This window comes from Geotrypetes seraphini, chromosome 4 (assembly GCF_902459505.1).
Source record: "Geotrypetes seraphini chromosome 4, aGeoSer1.1, whole genome shotgun sequence".
Taxonomy (NCBI): Eukaryota; Metazoa; Chordata; class Amphibia; order Gymnophiona; family Dermophiidae; genus Geotrypetes; species Geotrypetes seraphini.
The window spans coordinates 191,097,803-191,122,444 of NC_047087.1; the positions used below are offsets into that span (position 1 = coordinate 191,097,803).

Here is a 24,642-nt window from a genome sequence, read left to right on the forward strand (position 1 = left end):
TCCGCCCAGCTAATTTAGACGACCGCCCGGCTATCATCTGCTGTTGCTGCCGCTGCTGCTGAACATAAAAAAAACCCCGCCTTGGAGATTTCAGCCCGTAGCGAACTTATGCTCCGGGGCTCTAAAGTGTGCGTGCCGGCTTCCCTTCTCTTCCCTCCGAAACCGGAAGTTATGTCCGGGGGGGGGGGAGAAGGGAGGCCGGCACGCACATGTTGAGAGCCTTGAAGCAAGCGTTCGCTACAGGCTAAGGTGGGAGACAGGTTAGTGAAGCATTTGCTCTTCTTGTTGCCGGGTCCTGCCTACTTTCTGTTTTCACGAAGGCAGGACCCAGCAGCATTTCCCCCAATAGGTCGATCGCGATCTTGGGCCGATCAGCCTTCCTCTCCCTGACGGCAGAATTGACGTCGGGGAGAGGAATGCTGGTAGTCCGAAGCAGGGAGAGTTTGGGGGCGACGTCGGCTTTCGGGCCTGTTATTGGTGGCGGTTTGGGGCCTGGTCCCCGATGGCAGTGGCAGTGGCTTGGGGGAGGGCAGGGAGAAAGAAAGAAAAAAGGCAGGCAGGGAGACAGAAGGAAAGAAGAGAAACAGGAAAAAAAGAAAGGGAGGCAGAGAGAAAGAAAGGTCAGGGAGAGAGGAAGGAAAAGTTGGGGGAGGGAATGAGGTCTGGAGGAGAGGAAGCATACAGGCTAAAAGAAGGGAAGAAAGATTGGATGCACAGTCAGAAGAAGAAAGTGCAACCAGAAACTCATGAAATCACCAGACAAGATAGGAAAAATGATTTTATTTTAAATTTAGTGATCAAAATGTGTCTGAATTTATATCTGCTGTCTATATTTTACACTAAGGTCCCCTTTTACTAAACCGCAATAGAGATTTTTAGCGCAGGGAGACTATGAGCGTCGAGAGCAGCGCTGGGCATTCAGCGCAGCTCCCTGCGCTAAAAACTGCAATCGTGGTTTAGTAAAAAGGGAGGGGGTATATTTGTCTATTTTTATATGGTTGTTACTGAGGTGACAGTGCATAGAGTCATCTGCTTTGACCTCTTTGAAAAACCCCGGAATAGGAATGATAATTAACATTTTCTATGCGTAGTGTGCTTTGTGTTTTTTTTAAATTTTATTGTTGGTAGATCATTTTGACTTGGTCATTTTAAAAGTAGCTCGCAAGCCCAAAAAGTGTGGGCACCCCTGCTCTAGAACATCGCTCCTTAGTTTTATCAAGTGGTGCAGTGAGGGGCCAGCACTTTACATCTTATCACCTCATTCTTTCTTTTTTTCTCCTCATGTACAGCACGGTTCTTTATTCTAAGCAGCTCTGGCACTAACAGTACTACGGGTGCCTTATGCTACTTTCACTACCACTTGCAGTCAGATTCGGCATTTTATCATGGTTTTGGTTTTTTATTTAGTTTTTCACCAGTATTTTCATTTATTTATTAAAGCAACCTTTTTTAACAGCCCGATGCCCCTCCCCTATCAGTGTGCATTCAATCCACTGCCGACACTTTTTTGGCGCCTCTTTCAACAGATCAAATATCATAGCCCCACTGTCGCGTGTTCACATTTATTCTGCGTATGAGTTTATCTCATCACTGCAGAGACCTTTTTGTTAAGTCCATTTTACTCTCCCTTTTTTATTTTCCCGAGTGCTGTGGTTTTATTCTTTGGTTTTAATAGAAGCTCATTTGAACAATAATTTAGATCTTTCCAAGGTTTCACTTTTCATCTACCCTGTCTTTTCTGGTTTCCTTTCTATAGTCTGCTTTTCGTCTGGAGTCTGGAGTTTAGAATTACATTTTATGACATATTTTTGTGGTTATAGTATGACATGTCTAAATCGGTCAAGTTATCCATTCTTTTTATTATTTTTTGTCCCCTCATACAGTGGCAGACTGCCCCGGGTGCCAGCCTTAGGGGGGTACACAGCCGGCTGGATCCAGAACCTTCCAAGCTGCTCTAAATGGCACCTGCACCTCAGTGCGGCTGCCGTACTTATTCTGAAGCAGAGTCGGCAGCCACACTGAAGTGCAGGAAGTTCCTGCGATGACTGCATTTGCCGCCTCTGCCTCCGGAAGACGTAAGTGGCATCGGAAGGGATGGACTGGCAGCTGCAGTCATTGCGGAACCTTGCCACAACTCCCTGCGTCTGCCGGCCCACCCCCTCCAACATCACTTATATCTTCCAGAGGCAGAGGCAACAGAAGCAGTCATCATGGGACCTTGCTGGTTTGGAGGGAGAGAGGAGCATAGAAGGGTGGTAGAGAGAGAAAAAGGGGGGTTTGGGTGGTATGGAATGGTGGTGGAGGGAGTGAAAGGGGGCAGATGCTGATGGAATTGGTGTGCAGGGAAAGGAGAGAGAGACATAAGGGGGAAGGATACTGTATGGAATTGGGTTGGAGAGAGAGAAAGGGGGCAGATGCTGATGGAAGTGGGGGGAAGGGAGAGGAGAGAGTGAAATACCAGACCATGGGCATGTGGGAGAGGGAAGGGAAGAACAGGAGAGAGATGCCAGACCATTGGAGGAGGGAAGGGGAAAAGATGGATGCCATAATAATAGGGGTGAAGGGAGAGATTGAAGGGGAATACAAGGAGAGAAGATGCCATATAGAAGGGGCAGAGAGAGGGTAGACAGTAGATGAAAGGAAGAGAGTGACAAGACTATGAGGAAAGCAGAAACCAGAGAAGACAATGTAGAAAAAAATTCTATTTATTTTTTTGCTTTAGGGGAGATGCATCGCTGTTTCTGTGGTGTTGCATTGTATACAGAGTCCAGCTTCTTGGTGGTTCAATTTACCGTATTTTCACGTAGATAACGCGCACCCGTGTAAAAAACGCACACGGGTATAGCGCGCGGAAAACACACATTTATGTACAGAAATTTTTGTATACCGCGCACACCCGTATACCGCGCATGCTGCCCGACTCTCCCGTCGCCCGCCCCAACTCTCCTCTGGCCACCCCGACTCTCATTTGCCCGCCCCGACTCACCTCTCCCCCTTGAAGTCCTGTCCCCACCCTGAAAGCATGATGCCCCCCCCCCCGACGTCCGATTCACCCCCCCCCCCGCAGGACCGCTCGCACTCCCACCCCGAAGGACCGCTCGTACGCACCCGCACCCCCACAGCCTCCCGACCCCCCCCCCCATCATGTAGAAGCTCCTACCGGTGTCCTGCTGCTTCCTCTTGGCGGTCCCGCCCTTTCTCTGACGTCAAGCCCTCTTGCACGCCAACTCCCCGACACGATCGGGGCAAGAGGGAGCTCAAGCCCTCTTGCCCCAGCCAACTGCGGCACCCCCGACACGATCGGGGCAAGAGGGAGCTCAAGCCCTCTAGCCCCCCCGACTCCCCGACACGATCGGGGCAAAAGGGAGCCCAAGCCCTCTTGCCCCGCCGACTCCCCAACTCCCCAACAATTTCGGGAAGGGAGGGAGCCCAAGTCCTTCTGGCCCTGGCGACCCCCCCCCCCGCTAGTTGTTCGGGCCAGGAGGGAGCCCAAACCCTCCTGGCCACGGCGACCCCCTACCCCAACCCCGCACTACATTACGGGCAGGAGGGATCCCAGGGCCTCCTGTCCTCGACGCAAACCCCCCCTCCCCCAACGACCGCCCCCACCCCAAGAAACTCCGACCGCCCCCCCAGCCGACCCGCAACCCCCCTGGCCGACCCCCACGACACCCCCATCCCCCTACCTTTGTGTAGTTGGCCGGACAGACGGGAGCCAAACCCGCCTGTCCGGCAGGCAGCCGACGAAATGAGGCCGGATTGGCCCATCCGTCCCAAAGCTCCGCCTACTGGTGGGGCCTAAGGCGCCTGGGCCAATCAGAATAAGCCCGGGAGCCTTAGGTCCCTCCTGGGGGCGGGAGCTTGGGCACATGGTCGGGTTGGGCCCATGTACCTCAGGCCCCGCCCCCAGGAGGGACCTAAGGCTCCCGGGCCTATTCTGATTGGCCCAGGCGCCTTAGGCCCCACCAGTAGGCGGAGCTTTGGGACGGATGGGCCAATCCGGCCTCATTCCGTCGTTGGCTGCCTGCTGAACAGGCGGGTTTGGCTCCCGTCTGTCCGGCCAACTACACAAAGATACGGAGAAGGGGGGTGTGGGTGTCGTGGGGGTCGGCCAGGGGGGTCGCGGGTCGGCTGAGGGGGGGCGGTCGGAGGTTCTTGGGGGGGGCGGTCGTTGGGGGGAGGGTGTATGCGTCGAGGGCAGGAGGGCCTGGGATCCCTTCTGCCTGTAATGTAGTGCGGGGTTGGGGTAGGGGGTCGCCGTGGCCAGGAGGGTTTGGGCTCCCTCCTGGCCTGAATAACTAGCGGGGGGAGGTCGCCAGGGCCAGGAGGACTTGGGCTCACTCCTGGCCCGATATTGTTGGGGAGTTGGGGGGGCAAGAGGGCTTGAGCTCCCTCTTGCCCCGATCGTGTCGGGGGTGCCGCGGTTTGCTGGGGCAAGAGGGCTTGAGCTCCCTCTTGCCCCGATCGTGTCGGGGGTGCCGCGGTTGGCTGGGGCAAAAGGGCTTGAGCTCCCTCTTGCCCCGATCGTGTCGGGGAGTCGGCGGGGCAAGAGGGCTTGACGTCGGAGAAAGGACGGGACCGCTGGAAGAAGCAGCAGGCACAGGGCTCACAGAAGGGCCAGGACCGCCAAGAGGAAGCAGCAGGACACCGGTAGGAGTTTCTACATGATGGGGGGGGGTCGGGAGGCTGTGGGGGTGGGAGCGGTCCTTCAGGCTGGGGGTGCGGGTGCGGGTGGGAGTGCTTGCGAGCGGTCCTTCGGGGTGGGGGTGCGAGCGGTCCTTCGGGGTGGGGGTACGAGCGGTCCTGCGTGGGGGTGAATCGGACGTCAGGGGGTGGGGGGAACTATGTAAAAAAAATTTGTACAACGCGCTCACGCGTATAACGCGCAAAGGTATGCGCGGTATGTAAAAACCACATATAACGCGCGCTTTATATGCGAGAAAATACGGTAACCTTTGTCTACGTTTTTCTATTTTATCCCCCCTTTTACAAAACTGTAGAGCGTTTTATTAGCACCGGTAATGGTGGTAATTGCTCAGAATTCTATGAGAGTCTGAGCTGTTACCACCATGGCTAAAAACCACATTATAGTTTTGTAAAAGGGAGAGGGGTTAGTTTGTGATTACATATTCCATACTAGGCGAAGGTGTTTTCCGTGTTCTGTGTGTTCGAAAGACATGGTTTTCAGTTAGGATTGACTGTGTAGGATTGATCTGTACTAGACTGGCTTGTTTAGTTTTACAATGGGTGTATTGATGTTGTATTGCTCACTGCAGTATGTAAGATGCTGCCTTTTCCTAGGTACACTCTTGTGTGATGTGTGGATTGTTACTGAAAATCATGTTTTTCATACAGATGTGGGGGGGTGTAAAAAAATGATGAGCCTCGGGTGTCACATATGCTAGGTACACCACTGCCTTCATAGTTTATATCTAATCCACAAGCCTGCTTTTAGGACCTACAGGGTATGTATCCCTCTGATTCATGACAATTTCACTTCTCGTGTTATCTTATCCATTCTTTTTATTATACAATTGCCCAGATAAGCATCAGTCTTTGACGTGATTAGACCTTGAAAACTAAAGGCAACAGTGTTCTCCTCAGAAATTTTTTCCAGCCATGAAAACTATTTGCTGCATTTAGTGTGCCACAAAAAAAATTTGCTCCTTTTAGTGTGCCGGAGTTAAAAAAGTTTGAGAGACGCTGCTCTATACCATTTGAAAGAGGGCAAATATCTAATTATTCACTTCTAGAATTGGATACTTCTTAAACTTAATAAAAAATTATGGAACAAATGTCAAACCTTAAGAAAGGCTGCCATATTGAGCATTGGAAAATAACTAAATAATTAACTAATACAAATAGTACACATTTAGGGCTCCTTTTACTAAGCTGTGATAGCGGTTTTACCATGCGCTTAGCTCGCGCAGAATTGCCGCACGTGCTAGACGCTAATGCCAGCATTGAGCTGGCGTAAGTTCTAGCCGTGTAGCGCGGCAATTCTGCATGCGCTAAAAACGCTATTGCAGCTTAGTAAAAGGAGCCCTTAATTTTCCCCACCACCAAATTTCCCCGTCCCGCCCCACCCGGCTACTTTTTCATGCCACCCGGCTGGAAAAAATTTCTGGGGAGAACACTCATATACTGTAATTATCCCAGGACAAGCAGGCAGCATATTCTTGACTGATGGGTGACGGCACCGACGGAGCCCCGGTACAGACAATTTTAGAGTGATTGCACTCTAAGAACTTGGAAAGTTCTAGCAGGCCGCACCGCGCACGCGCGAGTGCCTTCCCGCCCGACGGAGGCGCGCGGTCCCCAATTTCTTAGTTTCCGCGGAGCTAAGAAGACGCGTTTCTTTCAATGGCCATTGAAAGAGTTTTTTGTAATTGCCCTTTCCGCTCGCGTAAACCCCTTTTGGAAATAAAGTTTTCTTTATTTCTTTTCTTTTCTTTAGTTTAAAAAAAAAAAAAAATACTTTCATTTTTTTCTTCATTTCTTTCGCTTCGCCCCGGCGGGGCCTGTTGCCATCATCGAGGCCTCGGCCTTCGATTTGGCAGAAGCCGTTTTCACTTTCATGCCCCCTCAACCTGGGTTTAAAAAGTGCCAGCGGTGCGCTCGACCAATTTCACTGACAGACCCGCACAACTGGTGTCTGCAGTGTCTTGGTCCTGACCATCGAGCGTCCACCTGCACCCGCTGCGCGACTTTAAAGAAGAGAACTCTAAAAAATCGCCAGATCCAACAGCGGTTGTTATTCGGCGCCGAGATGTCTGATTCCGCAGCACCAGCACCGACATCGGCCCCATCTCAGTCGGCACCTACTTCGTCGACACCGCGCAATACCGCACCAGCGTCACACCCTGCAGGTAAGCCGGCTAAGAAGCCTTCCCCGTTGGAGCGTCCTCCGGTCTCAGTAGCAGCGAGTCCAATCCTGCCGACCTCGAGGCGTCCACGGAAGCGCTCCGCTCCTATTGAGGTGAGCCCCTCGACATCGGGGTCCTCATCCTCGGAGCGTAGAGCGGCACCACAGGTACCGCAGAAGAAAAAGGCGGTACCGGTGCCTTCGCTGGACGAGCAGATTGCTGCTGTCCTGCAAGTGCAACTTAAGGAGCAGTTGCAACAACTCCTTCCCGCACTTTTGACACCGAGCCTTCCAGTCCCTGTCCGGTCTGAGCCACCGGTACCGACAGTGGAGCGCCCTCTTTTATCGGCATCCACTTTGTCGGTACCGGGTCACACTGCTTCCTCGACTTCGATGCCAATCTTAGCACCGGAACCGAGAGCTCAACACCAGGCGGTGCAGACCTCGGTACCAACGCAGCAGGTCACATCTCCTGGTACCGTATCTATGAGGTCGGGTAAGTCGGCGCGCAAAACCCGACACCTGGAACCCTCCACTCCGGAGTCTCGAGACCGTGGCTCTCAGATTCGGGACCCTGATTTGTGGGGTGATTCTGAAGAGCCCTTTCTGTCTGAGGATGAGTGTTCCTCTGATGAAGAGGATCAACTTGTTGCTGATCCCTCTTCTAAACATGATTCCACATCTTTTACTTCTTTCTTAAAAGAGATGTGTGAATCTCTTTCTATTCCCTTGGAGGCTGAATCGAAGAAATCCAAAGCATTCCTTGATGCTCTGGACTTTGACCAGCCTCCAAGGGAATTTCTCAAACTTCCTCTCCATGACATCTTACGAGAGACTTTCTTTAAAAATTTAGAGACTCCCCTAACTGTACCAGGAGCTCCTCGTAAATTGGACTCCTTATACAAGGTTATCCCTATCCCTGGTTTTGACAAACCTCAGCTCCCGCATGAGTCTCTTTTGGTAGAATCCACACTTAAGAAATCAGCGGGAGCTAGTGTATATGCCTCAGTCCCTCCTGGCAGAGAAGGAAAAGCCATGGACAAATTTGGCAAACGTTTGTATCAGAATGCCATGTTAGCCAATAGGTCAGGGAACTACGCTTTCCATTTTTCATTTTATTTAAAGCACCTCATTCAAAATATGGCTGCTTTTGAAAAGTACCTCCCTGACCGCAAGAAATCTGCTTTTCATGCCTGTTCTTCCTCTCTTCTCCAGTTACGGAAATTCCTAGTTAGTTCAATTTATGACACTTTTGAATTGACTTCTAGGGCTACGGCTATATCTGTTGCCATGTGTCGGTTGGCATGGCTCAGAGTCTCAGAGCTCGATGTAAATCATCAGGACCGCCTAGCAAATGCTCCCTGCTTGGGTGATGAGCTCTTTGGAGAGTCCATGGATTCCACTACACAAAAGCTGTCTGCCCATGAGACTCCGTGGGATACTCTCCTGAAGACTAAGAAAAAGACTCCACCTGCTCGGCCTTTTCGCCAACAATCTGCCTACCAGCGCCGCTATGCTGCCCGCCCCTTGCCACCAGCTACTCAACAGCCTAGACGTCAGCGCCAACAACAGCGACAACCACCTAGGCCAGCCCAGCAGCAACAGGTGAAGCCTCCTCCACCACAAAAGTCTACCCAACCCTTTTGACGTGGTTCTCCAAAGCATAGCCAGTATTCCACCATCTGCCCATCTCCCTCGACCCATAGGAGGACGTCTTTCTTGTTACACCAGCAGTTGGGAGAACATCACATCGGATCAGTGGGTCCTCAACATCATCCGCCACGGCTACTCTCTCAACTTTCAGACACGTCCTGCACAAAGTCTGCCAAGAAAGTCTGCTTTGAACACCTCTCAGTCTTCTCTCCTTCTTCAGGAGGTTCAATCCCTCCTCCTCCTCAATGCCATAGAGGAAGTTCCTCTAGATCAGAAGGGGCAGGGATTCTACTCCCGTTATTTTCTGATCCCCAAAAAAACAGGGGATCTCAGACCCATCCTAGATCTTCGCGATCTCAACAAATGCTTGGTCAAAGAGAAATTCAAGATGCTTTCTCTGGCAACTCTTTATCCTCTTCTCCTTCAAAGCAACTGGCTATGCTCCCTCGATCTCAAAGAGGCATACACTCACATTCCGGTCAATCTGGCCTCCAGACAGTACCTCCGCTTCATGATCAATCATTGTCATTACCAATACAAGGTGCTGCCCTTCGGTCTTGCCTCCTCTCCAAGAGTGTTCACCAAATGTCTCATTGTGGTGGCTGCCTTTCTACGCTCTCACCACCTTCAAGTCTTTCCTTATCTGGACGATTGGTTAATCAAGGCCAATTCATCTCAAACAGTGCTCCTGGCCACTAACCAAACCATCCTGTTTCTACAGCTTCTGGGGTTCGAGATCAATCTACCCAAATCTCATCTCATCCCCACTCAGAGACTTCAATTCATTGGAGCGGTGCTGGACACAGTCCTCATGAGAGCATTCCTGCCATCCAACCGTCTTCAAACTCTTCAATCTCTATGTCAGCAGATGCTTCCACAACGTTCCATCTCGGCCAAGCAAATGATGATACTCTTGGGTCACATGGCCTCCACAGTTCATGTCACACCCCTCGCACGTCTTCACCTGCACACTCCTCAATGGACCCTAGCTACCCAGTGGTCCCAAGCAACAGATCCTTGCTCACGACACATATCTGTGACATCATCTCTTCGTCAGTCTCTACAATGGTGGTTGATATCCTCAAATCTCTCCAGAGGTCTTCTGTTTCATCTACCTCCTCATCAACTTGTCATCACCACCGACACCTCCCCTTATGCCTGGGGAGCTCATTTGAACGAATTCCAAACTCAAGGACTTTGGACAGCCCAGGAAATGAAACATCACATCAATTTCCTGGAACTCAGAGCAATGTTTTATGCCCTCAAGGCCTTCCAACATCTTCTCTTTCCTCAGGTCCTCCTGCTGTGCACAGACAATCAAGTTGCAATGTACTACATCAACAAGCAGGGTGGGACAGGCTCTCGCCTCTTGTGCCAGGAAGCCCAGAAGATTTGGGCTTGGGCCACAGATCACCAACTATTCCTGAAAGCTATCTACATTCAGGGAGAACAGAATTCCTTAGCGGACAAGCTCAGCAGAATTCTCCAACCTCACGAGTGGACACTCGATCCTGTAACTCTACAGTCCATCTTCGCTCAGTGGGGCACTCCTCAGATAGACCTCTTTGCAGCTCCTCACAATCACCAGCTGCCCCTATTCTGCTCCAGACTCTACTCTCCTCACCGTCTGGCAGCGGATGCATTTCTCCTCGATTGGTCCAATCTGTTCCTGTACGCTTTCCCTCCTCTGCCTCTCATGTTACGAACCTTGTTCAAGCTCAAGAGGGAACGAGCCACCATGATTCTGATTGCTCCATGGTGGCCCAGACAACATTGGTTCTCCCTTCTACTTCAGCTCAGTTCCAGGGAGCCTTTTCTTCTTCCACTGTTTCCTTCTCTGCTTACGCAACATCAGGAGACCCTTCTGCATCCCAACCTTCCGTCTCTGCACCTGACAGCTTGGTTTCTCTCGGGCTGACTTCTCATGATACTCTTTTGTCTCAGCCCGTTCGTTCCATTCTGGATGCCTCCAGGAAACCGGCCACTCTGCAATGTTACCATCAGAAGTGGACACGGTTTTCTTCCTGGTGTCTTCTTCATCATCATGATCCCACTTCCCTTGCAGTGGAGACCTTATTAGATTATCTTCTTTCTTTGTCTGACTCTGGCCTCAAGTCTACTTCCATCAGAGTCCACCTCAGTGCTATTGCTGCTTTTCATGAGCCAGTTCATGGAAAACTTCTCTCGGCTCATCCCTTGGTGTCCAGGTTCATGCGGGGTCTTTTCAATGTGAAACAACCTCTCAAAGCCCCTCCTGTAATCTGGGATCTCAATGTGGTTCTTTCCGCCTTAATGAAGCCTCCTTTTGAACCTTTGGCTACCGCTCCTTTCAAGTTTCTCACTTGGAAGGTACTTTTCCTTATTGCTCTTACCTCTGCCAGTGAGCTACATGCACTAGTTGCTGATCCACCTTTTACATTCTTTCATCATGACAAGGTGGTTCTGCGTACGCATCCAAAGTTTCTCCCTAAGGTTGTCTCTGAATTCCATCTCAACCAATCCATTGTTCTGCCTGTCTTCTTTCCGAAACCTCACTCTCATTCTGGAGAACAGGCTCTGCATACTTTGGACTGTAAGCGGGCTCTAGCTTACTATTTAGAGCGTACTAAGCCCCACAGATCAACTCCCCAACTCTTTCTGTCCTTTGATCCGAATAAATTGGGACATCCTGTTTCTAAACGTACGTTGTCAAATTGGCTTGCAGCGTGCATTTCATTCTGTTATGCTCAGACCGGACTGACACTGGAAGGTTCTGTCACGGCCCATAGAGTTCGAGCTATGGCAGCATCTGTAGCTTTCCTCCGCTCCACTCCTATTGAGGAAATCTGCAAGGCTGCTACTTGGTCCTCAGTTCATACTTTTACATCTCACTATTGTCTGGATGCTTTCTCCAGACGGGATGGACACTTCGGCCAATTTGTTTTCCTAATGGCCAACCTTCCCTCCATCCCTCTTTTTGTTAGCTTGGAGGTCACCCATCAGTCAAGAATATGCTGCCTGCTTGTCCTGGGATAAAGCACAGTTACTTACCGTAACAGGTGTTATCCAGGGACAGCAGGCAGATATTCTTGCGTCCCACCCTCCTCCCCGGGTAGGCTTCTTAGCTGACTTATCCTAACTGGGGACCGCGCGCCTCCATCGGGCGGGAAGGCACTCGCGCGTGCGCGGTGCAGCCTGCTAGAACTTTCCAAGTTCTTAGAGTGCAATCATTCTAAAATTGTCCGTACCGGGGCTCCGTCGGTGCCGTCACCCATCAGTCAAGAATATCTGCCTGCTGTCCCTGGATAACACCTGTTACGGTAAGTAACTGTGCTATATCAACAGGTTTTCAAAAAAATCAGCATCTAAGTGATTAGCACTTACTATCAGCATCATAAATGCTTTTGATCACTAGTCCATATTCATAGGAAAGAAAGGCAGGAGATTGATTTATTGCTTGATTTCTGTCTGTCAGTTTTATACTGCCTTTTCAATTTGTGATATTAAGGTGACTTACTTTTTTTAAATTAATCTAACTGGAAAAATACACACAGCCAAGATGCTCGACCATGTAGTACAGTAATAAGTGACACCAAAGTATAGGGTTATAAATAGCACAACAGTTCTTCAGTAAAGACTAAACTGATATAGCCTGAGAAGCCTGAAGTGAAAATCCACCTGCTCTGGTGTGAATATGAACAAACTAAAAGAAAAAGTAAATATCTAACCCTTAATATCGAATGACTATCTAAATATGTTTTAAGGGAAACCGTAAATTTTTCAATGAGGCTTCAATCTCAGATCTATAGGAAGAGAGTTCCATGATCATGATTTGAATTCTATTTTAAATAACAAAATTTCCTTTGGCCAGAAAGGTGCAAGTACTCTTGGTAATGAAAAGATTTCATTTTTAAGCATAAAGATTCATACATTTAATTGTTTTTTGTCTTCTGTGCAGATGCATCTAACAGATCACTAGTGCTCACCTCTGCAAACTCAGTTCCCCTCTCTTGGCCACCATGATAAGTTCATTCCCTTTTGTTTCACTCACTCAAGACTCATCTACTCTTAGTTTCTCTCCCCTAGGTTCATTTCCACCAGGCTCATCTACTTTCTCTGCCTCCCAGGATGACATACTTCTTTTTCCTAAGCTCAAGTTCTCTTTCTATTGCCCTCCTGTCAATTTGAAACTCTTCCAACGAGTCCCTTCAAAAATTGTCCCACTCTGCCCTATCAGAGCTGTCAGAAGAGAGATGACTTGGGCAATCTCTCTCTTGGCCAGTGGATGCCAGTATCATTATGGACAAGGAGATAGAGGAGGAGCAGTAGGTCTGAGCTAGTGGAAGTGATCAGCTGTGAGAGAGGAGAGGAAGTGCGGGCTGGTGGCAGTAATTGGCATTGAAAAGAGTAAGAGGAGACCTAAATTAACAGCAATTGGTGATGAGGGAAAAGCAGAGCAGACCCAGGCTGGCAGTGGTAGTGAATGTCAGTACCTCCTCCTTGCTTTTCAGTCCTCTGAGTTGCTAGCAGCAGATATGATGAAAGGGCGGGGGGACAGCACTAGGGAGCAACTATATTCCTGCTCAGCACTGTATGCATGTGGCTGGCTGTGTACCTCAGCTAACCACGAGGTGTCAGCTGTATTATTTTTCCATGTGTGTGACCTTATTTGGAGTTGCAGCCCACAGTTTGGGAATTGCTGGTATGAAGTTAAATGAGCTTGTTTGTTCCCCCCCCCTCTTTTGGATAGGGGTTCTCTGTGGAGTCTAATTCCATGTGTGTCTCTCCTAGTTGGATCATGCATTATGGATTCCAGCGATAGCAGTGGCTATTAGTGCTGCCCAATTCACTTCAGTGAATCGATTCGTTGTCTGAGAAAATTGGACACACCAATTCAGCAACCAACACACCCCCTGGTGAGATCTGACATAATTTTGAGACCTCCTAAAGCAGCAGCAGCGGTGAATGGTCAGCAGCGGCATTGCTTTGAACAGGCTGCTCTGTGGCCTGCCTCACAGGAGCTTCCCTCTGCTGTGTCACTGATGATGTGGCAGAGGGAAGCCCTAGCAGGGCAGGCCACAAGTAACCTGTTCAGAGAGATGCTATTGCTGACCATCCACCGCTGCTGCTTTAGGAGACCTCAGGGGTATGTCAGATCTCGCAATGGGAGAGTCGGTGGGGGTACTGCTGCACAGAGGGATGGGGAGATGCTACACAGGGGAATGGGTAGGAGGAGAAGAAAGTTGCTGCTCAGGGAGATGGGAGGGGAGGAAAGATGCTACACCTAGGGGTAGAGAGAAGAGAGGAAGTATTGTTGGGGTGGAGGAGAGGATGGGAGAGAAGAGGTAGTGAGGGGTGAGAAGGAAAAATCCTGCATATGGTGGAAGGGAGAGGGACATGCATGGAGAAGAGAGATGGAGAAATGTTGGATATAGGGTGGAGGGAAAGGAGAGTTGGTGCATGGGAAGAAAGAAATGTTGCACGTGATAATGGAGGGAGGAGTGGAAAGATGCTGCATGGAGGGGAATAGTGATGTTTTACCCAGGGCACAAAAGAGAGAGAGAGAGAGATGGTAAACAGTGGGAAAGAAACAAATGTTGGATATGGCAATGGAAGATAAATTAGAAAATAAAATTTTTTTTTTTCTGTGATTACAATATGTCAGATTTGAAATGTGTATCCTGCCAGAGCTGGTGTTAGCGAGATGAGTTAGGACCTAACAGAGAGAGGAGAAAACTTTTTTTTGTTTACACCAGTGTTCTTCAACTGCCAGTCCATGGACTGATGCTGGTCTTCAGAAATTTCCTGCCAGTTTGTGCAGGGCCGGCAAGATTGATGTGCAAAAATTTCTTGCCGGTGAGATCAAGGTTTCCTCCCCTCCGCTCTCAGTACTTGCCTGTAGCAACAGCACAGCGATTCACTTCGGCAGCCTTGGGGCTTTTGATGAGTCACTGGCCGCCTCTGATGATGCAACTTCCTCTTTTCTTCAGAGGCGGGTGCAACCCATCAAAAGCCCCAAGGCTGCCGAAGTGAATCGCTGCGCTAACACTACTGCAGACAAGTACTGAGAGCTGCTCTTCCCCTGTTCCTCTTCGTAGTTTTGGTTGATTAATCATGGGTTTTTCAGAAGTAGAATATTGGTTGTACATTACCTATTTTGTTAGGTTGCTGTACTCTTTCTCATGGACCTTTGTACTTTTTACTTCTGTAATTTGACTGTTTTATTTTGTTCATAAAATCAATAAAATTTTAAGGTGGAGAATATATCAGATCTGAAATATGTATCCTGCTAGAGCTGGTGTTAAACATAACCGAGGACTGCAAAGCCCAGGCAGTGCTTCTTTAGCTTACAGCTGGCTTAGGGCTCTCTCTGACCAGGGGGCACTTCACTAACACTATTCCCATCATGTGTGACTGCGGTATTCTGTTAGCATGATGTTTCTTTGTAGCATTCTGTAATAATTTGGCTTATTCAGTTTTCTTGATAGTAGAGGGGATATATGTGAAGAGGAGGGGAGACAGGGGGTTTGTTGATCCTTGCTCTGTATTATTTGTATTTATAAAATGACAATTATACAGAATATTGTTTCTTTTTATACTTTAATAAAATACGTTCAATATCAAATCATAACTATTTGAGGCCTGTGCGGATGGGATCAGATAGTTTGCAGGGACCGAGCTCACGGAGACGTTTTTTTTTTATCTCAGTCTTTGTAGGTGCCGTCCACAAAATAATTTTTATTTCTGCAGGTTCATAGGTGTAAAAAGGTTGAAGAAAACTGGTATATACCACAGTGTCAACGTGAGGTTGAAGAGGGGGAGGGGCAGAAAGGCTAGAGAGATGGTAGATAGTGGGAAAGAAACAAATGTTGGATATGGTAGCAGAAGGTAAAATAAAAACATAAGAACATAAGAAATGCCTCCGCTGGGTCAAACCTGAGGTCCATCGCGCCCAGCAGTCCGCTCACGCGGCGGCCCAACAGGTTCAAGACCTGTGCAGTAAATTTCTATCTATACCCCTCTATCCCCTTTTCCAGCAGGAATTTGTCCAATCCTTTCTTAAACCCCAGTACCGTACTCTGCCCTATAACGTCCTCTGGAATTGCATTCCAGGTGTCCACCACACGTTGTGTAAAGAAGAACTTCCTAGCATTTGTTTTGAATTTGCCCCCTTTCAACTTTTCCGAATGCCCTCTTGTTTTTTTTATTTTCTGAAAGTTTGAAGAATCTGTCCCTCTCTACTCTCTCTATGCCCTTCATGATCTTGTAAGTCTCTATCATATCCCCTCTTAATCTTCTCTTTTCCAGGGAAAAGAGTCCCAGTTTATTCAATCTCTCAGCATATGAAAGGCTTTCCATCCCCTTAATCAGTCTTGTCGCTCTCCTCTGAACTCTCTCGAGTAATGCCATATCCTTCTTAAGGTACGGTGACCAATACTGGACGCAGTACTCAAGATGTGGACGCACCATTGCCTGATACAGCGGCAGGATAACTTCTTTCGTTCTAGTTGTAATACCCTTCTTGATTATACCTAGCATTCTATTCGCTCTCTTAGCAGCCGCTGCACACTGTGCTGTCGGCTTCATTGTCATGTCCACCATCACCCCCAAGTCCCTTTCTTGGGTACTCTCATTCAATAACATCCCTCCCATTGCATAATTATACCTCGGGTTTTTGCTTCCCACATGCAAAACTTTACACTTCTCAACATTGAATTTCATCTGCCATCTCTCCACCCATTCCCCTAGTTTGTCCAAGTCTCTTTGCAATTCTTCGCAGTCCTCCTTTGTCCGAGCTCCACTAAATAGTTTGGTGTCGTCTGCAAATTTTATTATCTCACACTTCGTCCCTGTTTCTAGATCATTTATGAATACGTTAAAAAGCAGTGGCCCGAGCACCGAGCCCTGCGGAACACCACTCGTGACCTTTCTCCAGTCTGAGTAGTGGCCCTTCACCCCTACCCTCTGTTTCCTACCTTCTAACCAATTTCCGATCCATCTATGCACGTCTCCGTCCACCCCATGGTTCTTCAGTTTCCTGAGTAGACGTTCATGAGGCACCTTGTCAAAGGCTTTCTGGAAATCTAGGTATATGATGTCTATGGGGTCTCCTCTGTCCATCTGTTTGTTAATTCCTTCGAAGAAGTGCAGTAAGTTAGTCAGGCATGACCTTCCCCTGCAGAAACCATGTTGGCTGGTTATCAGAAGTTCGTTTCTTTCAAAATGTTCATTGATGTTTTCTTTTATCAGTGCTTCCGCCATTTTCCCCGGAACTGAGGTCAGACTCACCGGTCTGTAGTTTCCCGGGTCACCTCTTGATCCCTTTTTAAAGATGGGCGTAACGTTGGCTATCTTCCAATCCTCCGGAATCACACCTGTTTTCAGAGATAGGTTGCAAATTTGCTGCAGTAGTTCCGCTATTTCCTCCTTTAGTTCCTTCAGAACCCTTGGATGGATTCCATCCGGACCCGGCGATTTGTCAGTTTTTAGTTTTTCTATCTGCCTGCGTACATCATCAAGGCTCACTTCCATGGATGTTAACTTCTGTGCTTGATTTCTCTTGAAGATTTGTTCAGGTTCCGGTATGTTGGCTGTGTCTTCGCTTGTAAATACAGACGAAAAGAACCTGTTAAGTCTTTCTGCGACCTCTTTCTCTTCCCTCACCGCTCCCTTCCGGTCTCCGTCGTCCAGTGGTCCCACCTCCTCCCTAGCCGGCTGTTTCCCTTTAATATATCTAAAGAACGGCTTGAAATTTCGTGCTTCCCTGGCTAGCCTCTCTTCATACTCTTTTTTGGCTTTTCGAACCACACGGTGACATTCTTTTTGATACTTTCTGTGCTCTTTCCAGTTTCCCTCAGATTTGTCCTTTTTCCATTTTCTGAATGAGTTTTTCTTATTGCCTATCGCTTCCTTCACTATTTTAGTTATCCACGCCGGGTCTTTTGTTCAACTCTTGTTGCACCCTTTTCTGAATCTGGGGATATACAGATTTTGCGCCTCGCTCACCGTGTCCTTGAAAAAGGACCAGGCATGTTCTACCGTATGCCATTTTTTGGAAGTGTTCTTAAGTTTCTTCTTTACCATTCTTCCCATTGCTTCGTAGTTTCCCTTCCTGAAGTTAAAAGTTGTCGCTATGGTTCTCTTTCCTTTCATATTATGATCGCTGTTTCCCAACGGTCCCACTACTTCCACTTCCTTTGCAGGTCCCTTTAGCCCATTTAGGATTAGATCCAGAGTGGCATTTCCTCTCGTCGGTTCTCTAACAAGCTGCTCCAAGAAGCAATCTTGTACAGTCTCCAGAAAGTCTGTCTCCCTAGCGCATCTTGAGCTTCCAAGACTCCAGTCTATCCCAGGGTAGTTGAAGTCTCCCATAATAACTGTGTTACCGCTTTTGCATTCTCGCTTCATCTCGGCTTCCATTTCTTCATCGATTTCATAGAAAATAAAATTATTTTTTTCCTTGATTACAATATGTCAGATTTGAAATGTGCATCCTGCCAGAGCTGGTGTTAGCGAGCATGAACTAGGACCTAACAGAAAAAGGAAACGACTTTTTTGTTTACACCACAGCGTCAGCGTGGGGTTGGGGAGGGGGTGGAAAGGTCACAAAATAAACCCGCCAGGAAAAACCCCACCAGATTGGGCAGGAAAATCGAATCGAAAAATCGATTCAATAGGTCAGATCAAATCAAAAAAATTTTCCCTGATTCAGGCAGCTATCCTACTACTTTCCAAGAGTTTTCCATTTTTAATTTTTCTTTACATCAGTTTTCAGAAGTGTGATTCAAGGTAAACAGATGCATTCTAAATTTTCTGGTTAAGATGCTGTTCAAGATCTATAAAGTACCTGAGTTTATAATACTTTTGTGAGCTTTCAGAACAACTAAATTGGGTTCTACGGCAATTTGACCTTAGAAATCCTGGAAACTTGTAATGTTTAAACATATGATTTACATTGGAATACGTATTCACTATTTAACTACTTTACACATTTTTTTATCTAGTTGGGTTTTTTTGGGCAGGGTATTATGCTGTTTCTGCTTTTGTTTCAGGAGAGGATCCATGCTTAGCACTGCTATATTTGTCTATGCTGCTACATCACCTGTGAATGGATATTTTGGAGGAAGTCTTTATGCAAGACAAGGAGGTAACATTTTATGTTTGAAAATATTTATCTTTTGCTTCTTGACATGTAAATAAGGCAACTCTGCTCTATATCCAGTGTTTTTAAATATTTTCATTAATAAAGCAGTATTGCTGCTCTTAGTCATGACCATTTGTCAAAATTTACATCTAGTGAAGGTATGTGCTGTGAAGGCACAGGTTATAATCTCCATGAAGCAGTGGCTGTTCATTTTTTAAATCTACTAGCACTATAGGAATTACTGGTGTAGCAGAAGAAAACCTTTTCTTTTTCTATGGCTTGGAGTATTATTACACTTCTCCCTCCATATTTGTGGGTTCGGCACTCGTGACTTTGATTATTTGTGGTTTTCATCTTGCTGACTCCGCCCCCCCCCCCAAAAAAAAAAAAAATGACAACATTTTGGAGTGCTGAGAAAAAACTCTGCTTTTTGTTAGTGTGGTCGGGTAAATGGCAGCGTCAGAGAAAGGGGTGCAGAGAGAAGAGTTTAACAAACACTATCATCGGAGAAGAGTGTGAATGTATGTTTTGCAGCAGCTACACCAGATATACACACTACCCATATCTGGTATTGCCTCTCCTTCAGGACCAAGTCAGGTCTCTCTCCATATTCGCAGTATGGCTTCAAAGTATAAGGCTCCTAGTGTTCCCAAGAGGGAAAAAAAAGTAAAGCCCTTACCAGAAAAGGTTAAATTATTGGATATGCTTTGTAGAATAAAGTCAGTCTCCGTTGTTGCTCGGCATTGTGGTATTAATGAATCTGTTAGGTACATAAAGAAGAAGGAAAAGCCAATCCATGAAGCTGTTGCTGCAGCTACACCTGCAGGTGTGAAGACATTACATATTGTGCGAGATAGCTTTCTCTCTCTTGTGTGGAAACTGCAGCATTTATGTGAGTGCAGGATTGCTATAAGAGAATTCCTATAGACTTTTGATAAGTGGAAAGGCAAAGTCTTTGTTTGATAACTTGAAGAAAAGGGAAAGTCACAATCAGGCCAGTAAAGGGTGGTTTGATAAATTCCAGCACAGGTATGGCATATGTAATGTAGAGAAGAGAACAGCAGAGGGGAAGAAGGAGCAAGAGAAGGCAGGAGAGAGCAAGGGACATCGGTGAGAGGGAGCTCCGCCCACCCCCGATGTCATCTACCAGAGCTCCTCCTTAAAAAAGGAGGGGCCAACTGCGCTCAGCCTTTTAAGGAACAGCTATTGTTTGGCAAAGATCTGGACAGCCTCATGGATTCAGTGATGGACTGTCACCCTAAGACTCTGTCTGATAGCAGACTCAAACCCTTCAGGTGTTCTGGTCGCTCTAGTTTTCATGGCTCATGGCCATTTCATCATCCTACATTCTTTCTGGGAAACAGTCCCCTGTTTCCGTCAAGGCGCATTCTACCAGGAATATGGCGGCTTTGTGGGCTGCAGCTGGAGTTGTCTCCCCTGTGGTAGTTTGCAGGGCGGCAATGTGGTATTTTCTTCCCATGTTTGCCGAGTTTCCCACAATGGTTGTGGTGGCAAGACAGGAATCTGCCTTGGTGTCCTTGGTCTTAAGGGTCAGCGCAGCAAGGCGCCCTAGCTTTTTGGGGACTGCTTTTGTACGTCCCATAAGAACATAAGATTTGCTGCTGCTGGGTCAGACCAATGGTCCATCGTGCCCAGCAGTCCGCTCACGCGGCAGCCCTTAGGTCAAAGACCAGTGCCCTATTTGAGTCTAGACTTACCTGCGTATGTTATGTTCCAGTAGGAACTTATCCAACCTTTTCTTGAATCCCTGAAGGGTGCTTTCCCTTATAACAGCCTCTGAAAGAGCGTTCCAGATTTTTACTACACTCTGGGTGAAGAACTTCCTTACATTTGTACAGAATCTTTTCCCTTCTAATTTTAGCGAGTGCCCTCTCATTCTCTTCACCTTGCAGAGGGTGAACAGTCTCTCTTTCTCTACTAAGTCAATTTCTTCAATATCTTGAATGTTTTGATCATGTGCCCTCTCAGTCTTCTCTTCTCAAGGGAAAAGAGGCCCAGTTTCTCTAGCCTCTCGTTGTACGGCAACTCCCCCAATCCCTTAACCATTTTTGTTGCTCTTCTCTGGACCCTTTCGAGTAGTACTATGTCCTTTTTCAAGTACGGCAACCAGTGTTGGACACAGTATTCCAGGTGGGGCGTACCATGGCCCGGTATAACCTATTGCACTGGAAGCAGATGTTTGGTTGCACAGGAAAAAGAGATTATGTACTTTCCCCGGTAAGCTCTTTTCCAGTAGATAGATTAGACATTCTAGACTCCTGCCCAGACCTTCCTGCGCCTGTCTACTGTTTCAGTCTGTTTATGCTTCTCCAAGTTGATTCTTGGATGCCTGTTGGCCCTTGGGGGGATTGGAGGAATAGAGTTTACCAGGGTAAATACATATTCTCTTTTTTATCAATGTATCATTACTGAGTGTGAAAACATACTACAATATAGCTACAAATATATCTACAATGCCAAGAAATTTGCTCTATTAAGCAAAAATAATAGCAAATTTTAAGAAAATCTGAACTTTATATAATCAGTGGCTTTGAGAGACCCCAAGATGGGCTTTAAAAAAATGTAATTATTTTCTGACCAAGCACAATCAAATCCATGTAAAAAACTTCAATTTTGCACAGTTTTTCCAACTTTAGTCTTTTCTGGACAACCATAATATCTGTATCATCTCCTCTGTCCCTTCTGTTCTCTGTCTTTAGTCTCTTCTTTGTACAACTTTTGGCGCAATATCATTTTTATTGCCTTCCTCTGGACTGCTTCACATCCATAGCAAGTTATGACCTCCAGTACTGAATACAGTACTCCAAGTGGGACCTCACCAATGACTTGTACATGGGGCATAAACTCTACCTTTCTTCTACTGGTTATGTGAGAGAAACCAAGTTTTTAAATTTCTATCCCCACAATATCCAAACAGAGAAATTCTGCCACTTCTGTCTCAAAGAGTTTATGTAGCATTCTGTGTCATAGACCCAAAAGACAGCCCAATATTTATTGGGATTTATTAACCACCTTGTTCATGAAGAGATTCTCCCAAAGCGGTTTACAATACACTGAATAATAATCAGATACTCTTCAGTATTCTCCCAACTGTCCCAGCGGGCTCACAATCTGTGGTACCTGGGGTAATGGAGGGATTAAGTGACTTGGCCAGAGTCACATGGAGCAGGCTGGGATAGAAATCACAACCTCAAGGTGCTGAGAAAGCAGTTCTAACCACTAGGCCACACCTCCACTTATATAGAGCTGTTCTTGTCCTGTTGGGAAACTTGTTTCTCTTTCAAGATGTACTTGTCTTAAAAAGAAAAAAAATGTTTTTCATGAATTTCATTGGGCCACTGCACCAATCAACTGCTTTGTTCTAGGTGCAGAGATGGCACCTGTTGGAAAAGGTACATAGTGGATTTCATTTTAAATGGTCCTTATATGACAGTACTAAGCATTGAACACCATTCCTGCTCAAATGAATGAGGAAAAAGATTCTCTTAAGATGCTAAAGCAATGAAATTGCAATGGGTAAAGAAAGGGAGAGTGGGGAGATTTGGAAAAGGAGAGGAAGAGTGTGGAAAGATAATAGGACAATAATAGTTTAATAGAAATCTGTTGAATTATGAGGCAATGAGTTGAATAAAGTGTTATGGCCTGGAAAGCTGATTTTTTTTTATGCATTCTATTCTATTTTATTCATTTGTAACCCTCCAAATATCAAAGGGTTTGGGTGGTTTAACAATTAAGACATCAACTACATTATATTATGAGTTATAAAACTAAGGTTCTGCTAACAAGGTAAACAAAATAGGAACCTACTTCTGATAACTATTCCTTTGAGGCTTCTTCTGTGAGAGCGTTTTTCTACTCCTCCGCGTTTCAGCTCTATTGAGATATGTACCTAGCAAACATAGTTCAGATTATGACTTTCAGTAAAAAAGATATTTTCTGAAATGACAAAGATTATGTTTATAAAAAATTGGGTGGATGAAGTTGGACTACACCTTTATGCATGACTTTAATTCATAAAAACTGAGCTGATGAAGAATGGAGGTGTTGAGATAAGCAAAAATATCTTTTGTTCATGTGAGCTATTTTTTGCATATGATGATTACAAAAATATCAACAAATGAAAAGCATGGAAAGCCTAACTTGTTTTATGTTGTCCCACAGGAAGAAGGTGGATTAAGCAGATGTTTGTTGGTGCTTTCCTCATCCCTGCTATGGTGTGCGGCACTGCCTTCTTCATAAACTTCATTGCAATCTATTATCATGCTTCCAGGGCCATTCCCTTTGGAACCATGGTGAGTGAAAGGCTAGGAAGAGGCTAGCTTCCAGAGGACAACTGGGAAATGTATGGTAGTAATAAAGAGCAGAAAAGCAGCGGGCTCTTGCTTCTCTTCCTATACTTTAGTTTAATCGCAGATTTCTGTATGACTGACTGTATCTGCGGCTTGTTGCATAATTATGATAATATTCAAGAAAAAAGAGAACATCTCATTTAAGCTTAAATACAAAAATGTGTTGCTTTCTAAAACATCCTAAAATATCCTTTGAAAGCTAATCATAAACTACATTAAGTTAGTCCAATAGAAAAGGTATTTTTCCCCCGTTTTTGTTTTAGTTATACATTTTACCTAAACATTCTAGAGATGATTCTCTCTCTAATGGGGAATGGAAAGCATATAGCCCTCTGGGCTTCATCCCAATATCAGTTATGAGCTGGTTTTCAATAACTGAGCTTGTTATTCTTAAGAGTGTAAAAATTGCATGTATTGGTCTCACAACTATAGTCTGCTTATTAGCCCTGTGCCTATCTCTGAAATATTGAATTATAAACCATTCTGTGCTTTTTAAATAAATACACAGTATCACCTCAGGATTAAGAGAAGCATGTGGTATAAATACATGCAGTATTAAATTGTATAGGGTATGGGAACAGATGATGAAGATATGTGTTACAAGCAGTATCTAGCATGTTTGCAGGTGATGGATTTAAAACTGAGAAGTGACTAGAGATACTTTAGTATATTGCAGTAATTATATGCTGAAAAGCAGCAAGGAATTTCCTCTGATCCAGTTATCATTGTACTGCTGCTCTAACCTGGAAAGTAATTCTGTGGTTTGTATTTCTGTAAATGAGGAATGCACATTTTGTTCAGAAGATATGTTTTCTGTTGATAAAGATAATTTTGTAGTAGAAGGTAAATGAAATAAGTGATTTATTTTTATAATCCAAATGAGATGCAGAAGATACTGGATAAAATCAGCATATTTGATTAGATATATTTTATATACGTGCCTTTTTATGAATGGAAAAATTTATTTTATAACAGCTTTTTTGTTTCTAGACCAGTCTTGCAAAATTGCAGCCTTTTATATACTATTCAGACCAACAAGAACTCTTCATAGTTCGTGTTACATAATACTATTTCTAATCACCTGTGATAAGGAGAAAATAGACATAGAAATCAAATATAAATGCAGTTAAAAAGGAAAAAAAATGTTCTAGGCTTGCGGGACCATCAGTTCTTAGTTTTCCGCAGAGTTCTCTATATGCACGTATTTTGTACATGTATTTTCTGTATATATTTTGTGCCTTCCCATCATTTTTTCATTTATTTCTGTTTTCCTTTATTACATATAAAAATTTTTAATTTTAATTACTTTTAGTTTTGAGTCTGCGGGCACTTTTCAACTTCTTCTCAGGCCAGGAATGACTACTCATTTTCGGATTACTACCTACTCATTTTCGGATTACTACCTACTTGATCTCCCTGGACCATTGAGTCTTTGATCTCACATCAGCGATTTTTCCTTACAGACAAAGATCCACATAACTAGTGTAACCAGTGTCTAGGTCCTCAACATTGGGATACTTCTTGCATGCTCTTTTCTCAGTTGCAGAAGAGGTCGCTTAAGGTCAGGAAATTGCAGTTTGAAAAAATTTTTTGGATCAGCTTCAACACCGTCGATCGACACTGGTTCAGAC

General features: G+C 45.9%; 1 protein-coding gene across 1 annotated transcript in view; it reads left to right on the forward strand.

The window, feature by feature from the left end:
• TM9SF3 (transmembrane 9 superfamily member 3) overlaps nt 1-24,642 on the forward strand; it is a 113,582-nt gene that overhangs the window by 55,751 nt on the left and 33,189 nt on the right. Inside the window, exons 8-9 of the mRNA XM_033942269.1 lie at nt 18,550-18,644; nt 22,824-22,954. Of these exons, the coding sequence (XP_033798160.1) occupies nt 18,550-18,644; nt 22,824-22,954 (226 nt within the window). The remainder of the gene's footprint in view (nt 1-18,549; nt 18,645-22,823; nt 22,955-24,642) is intronic.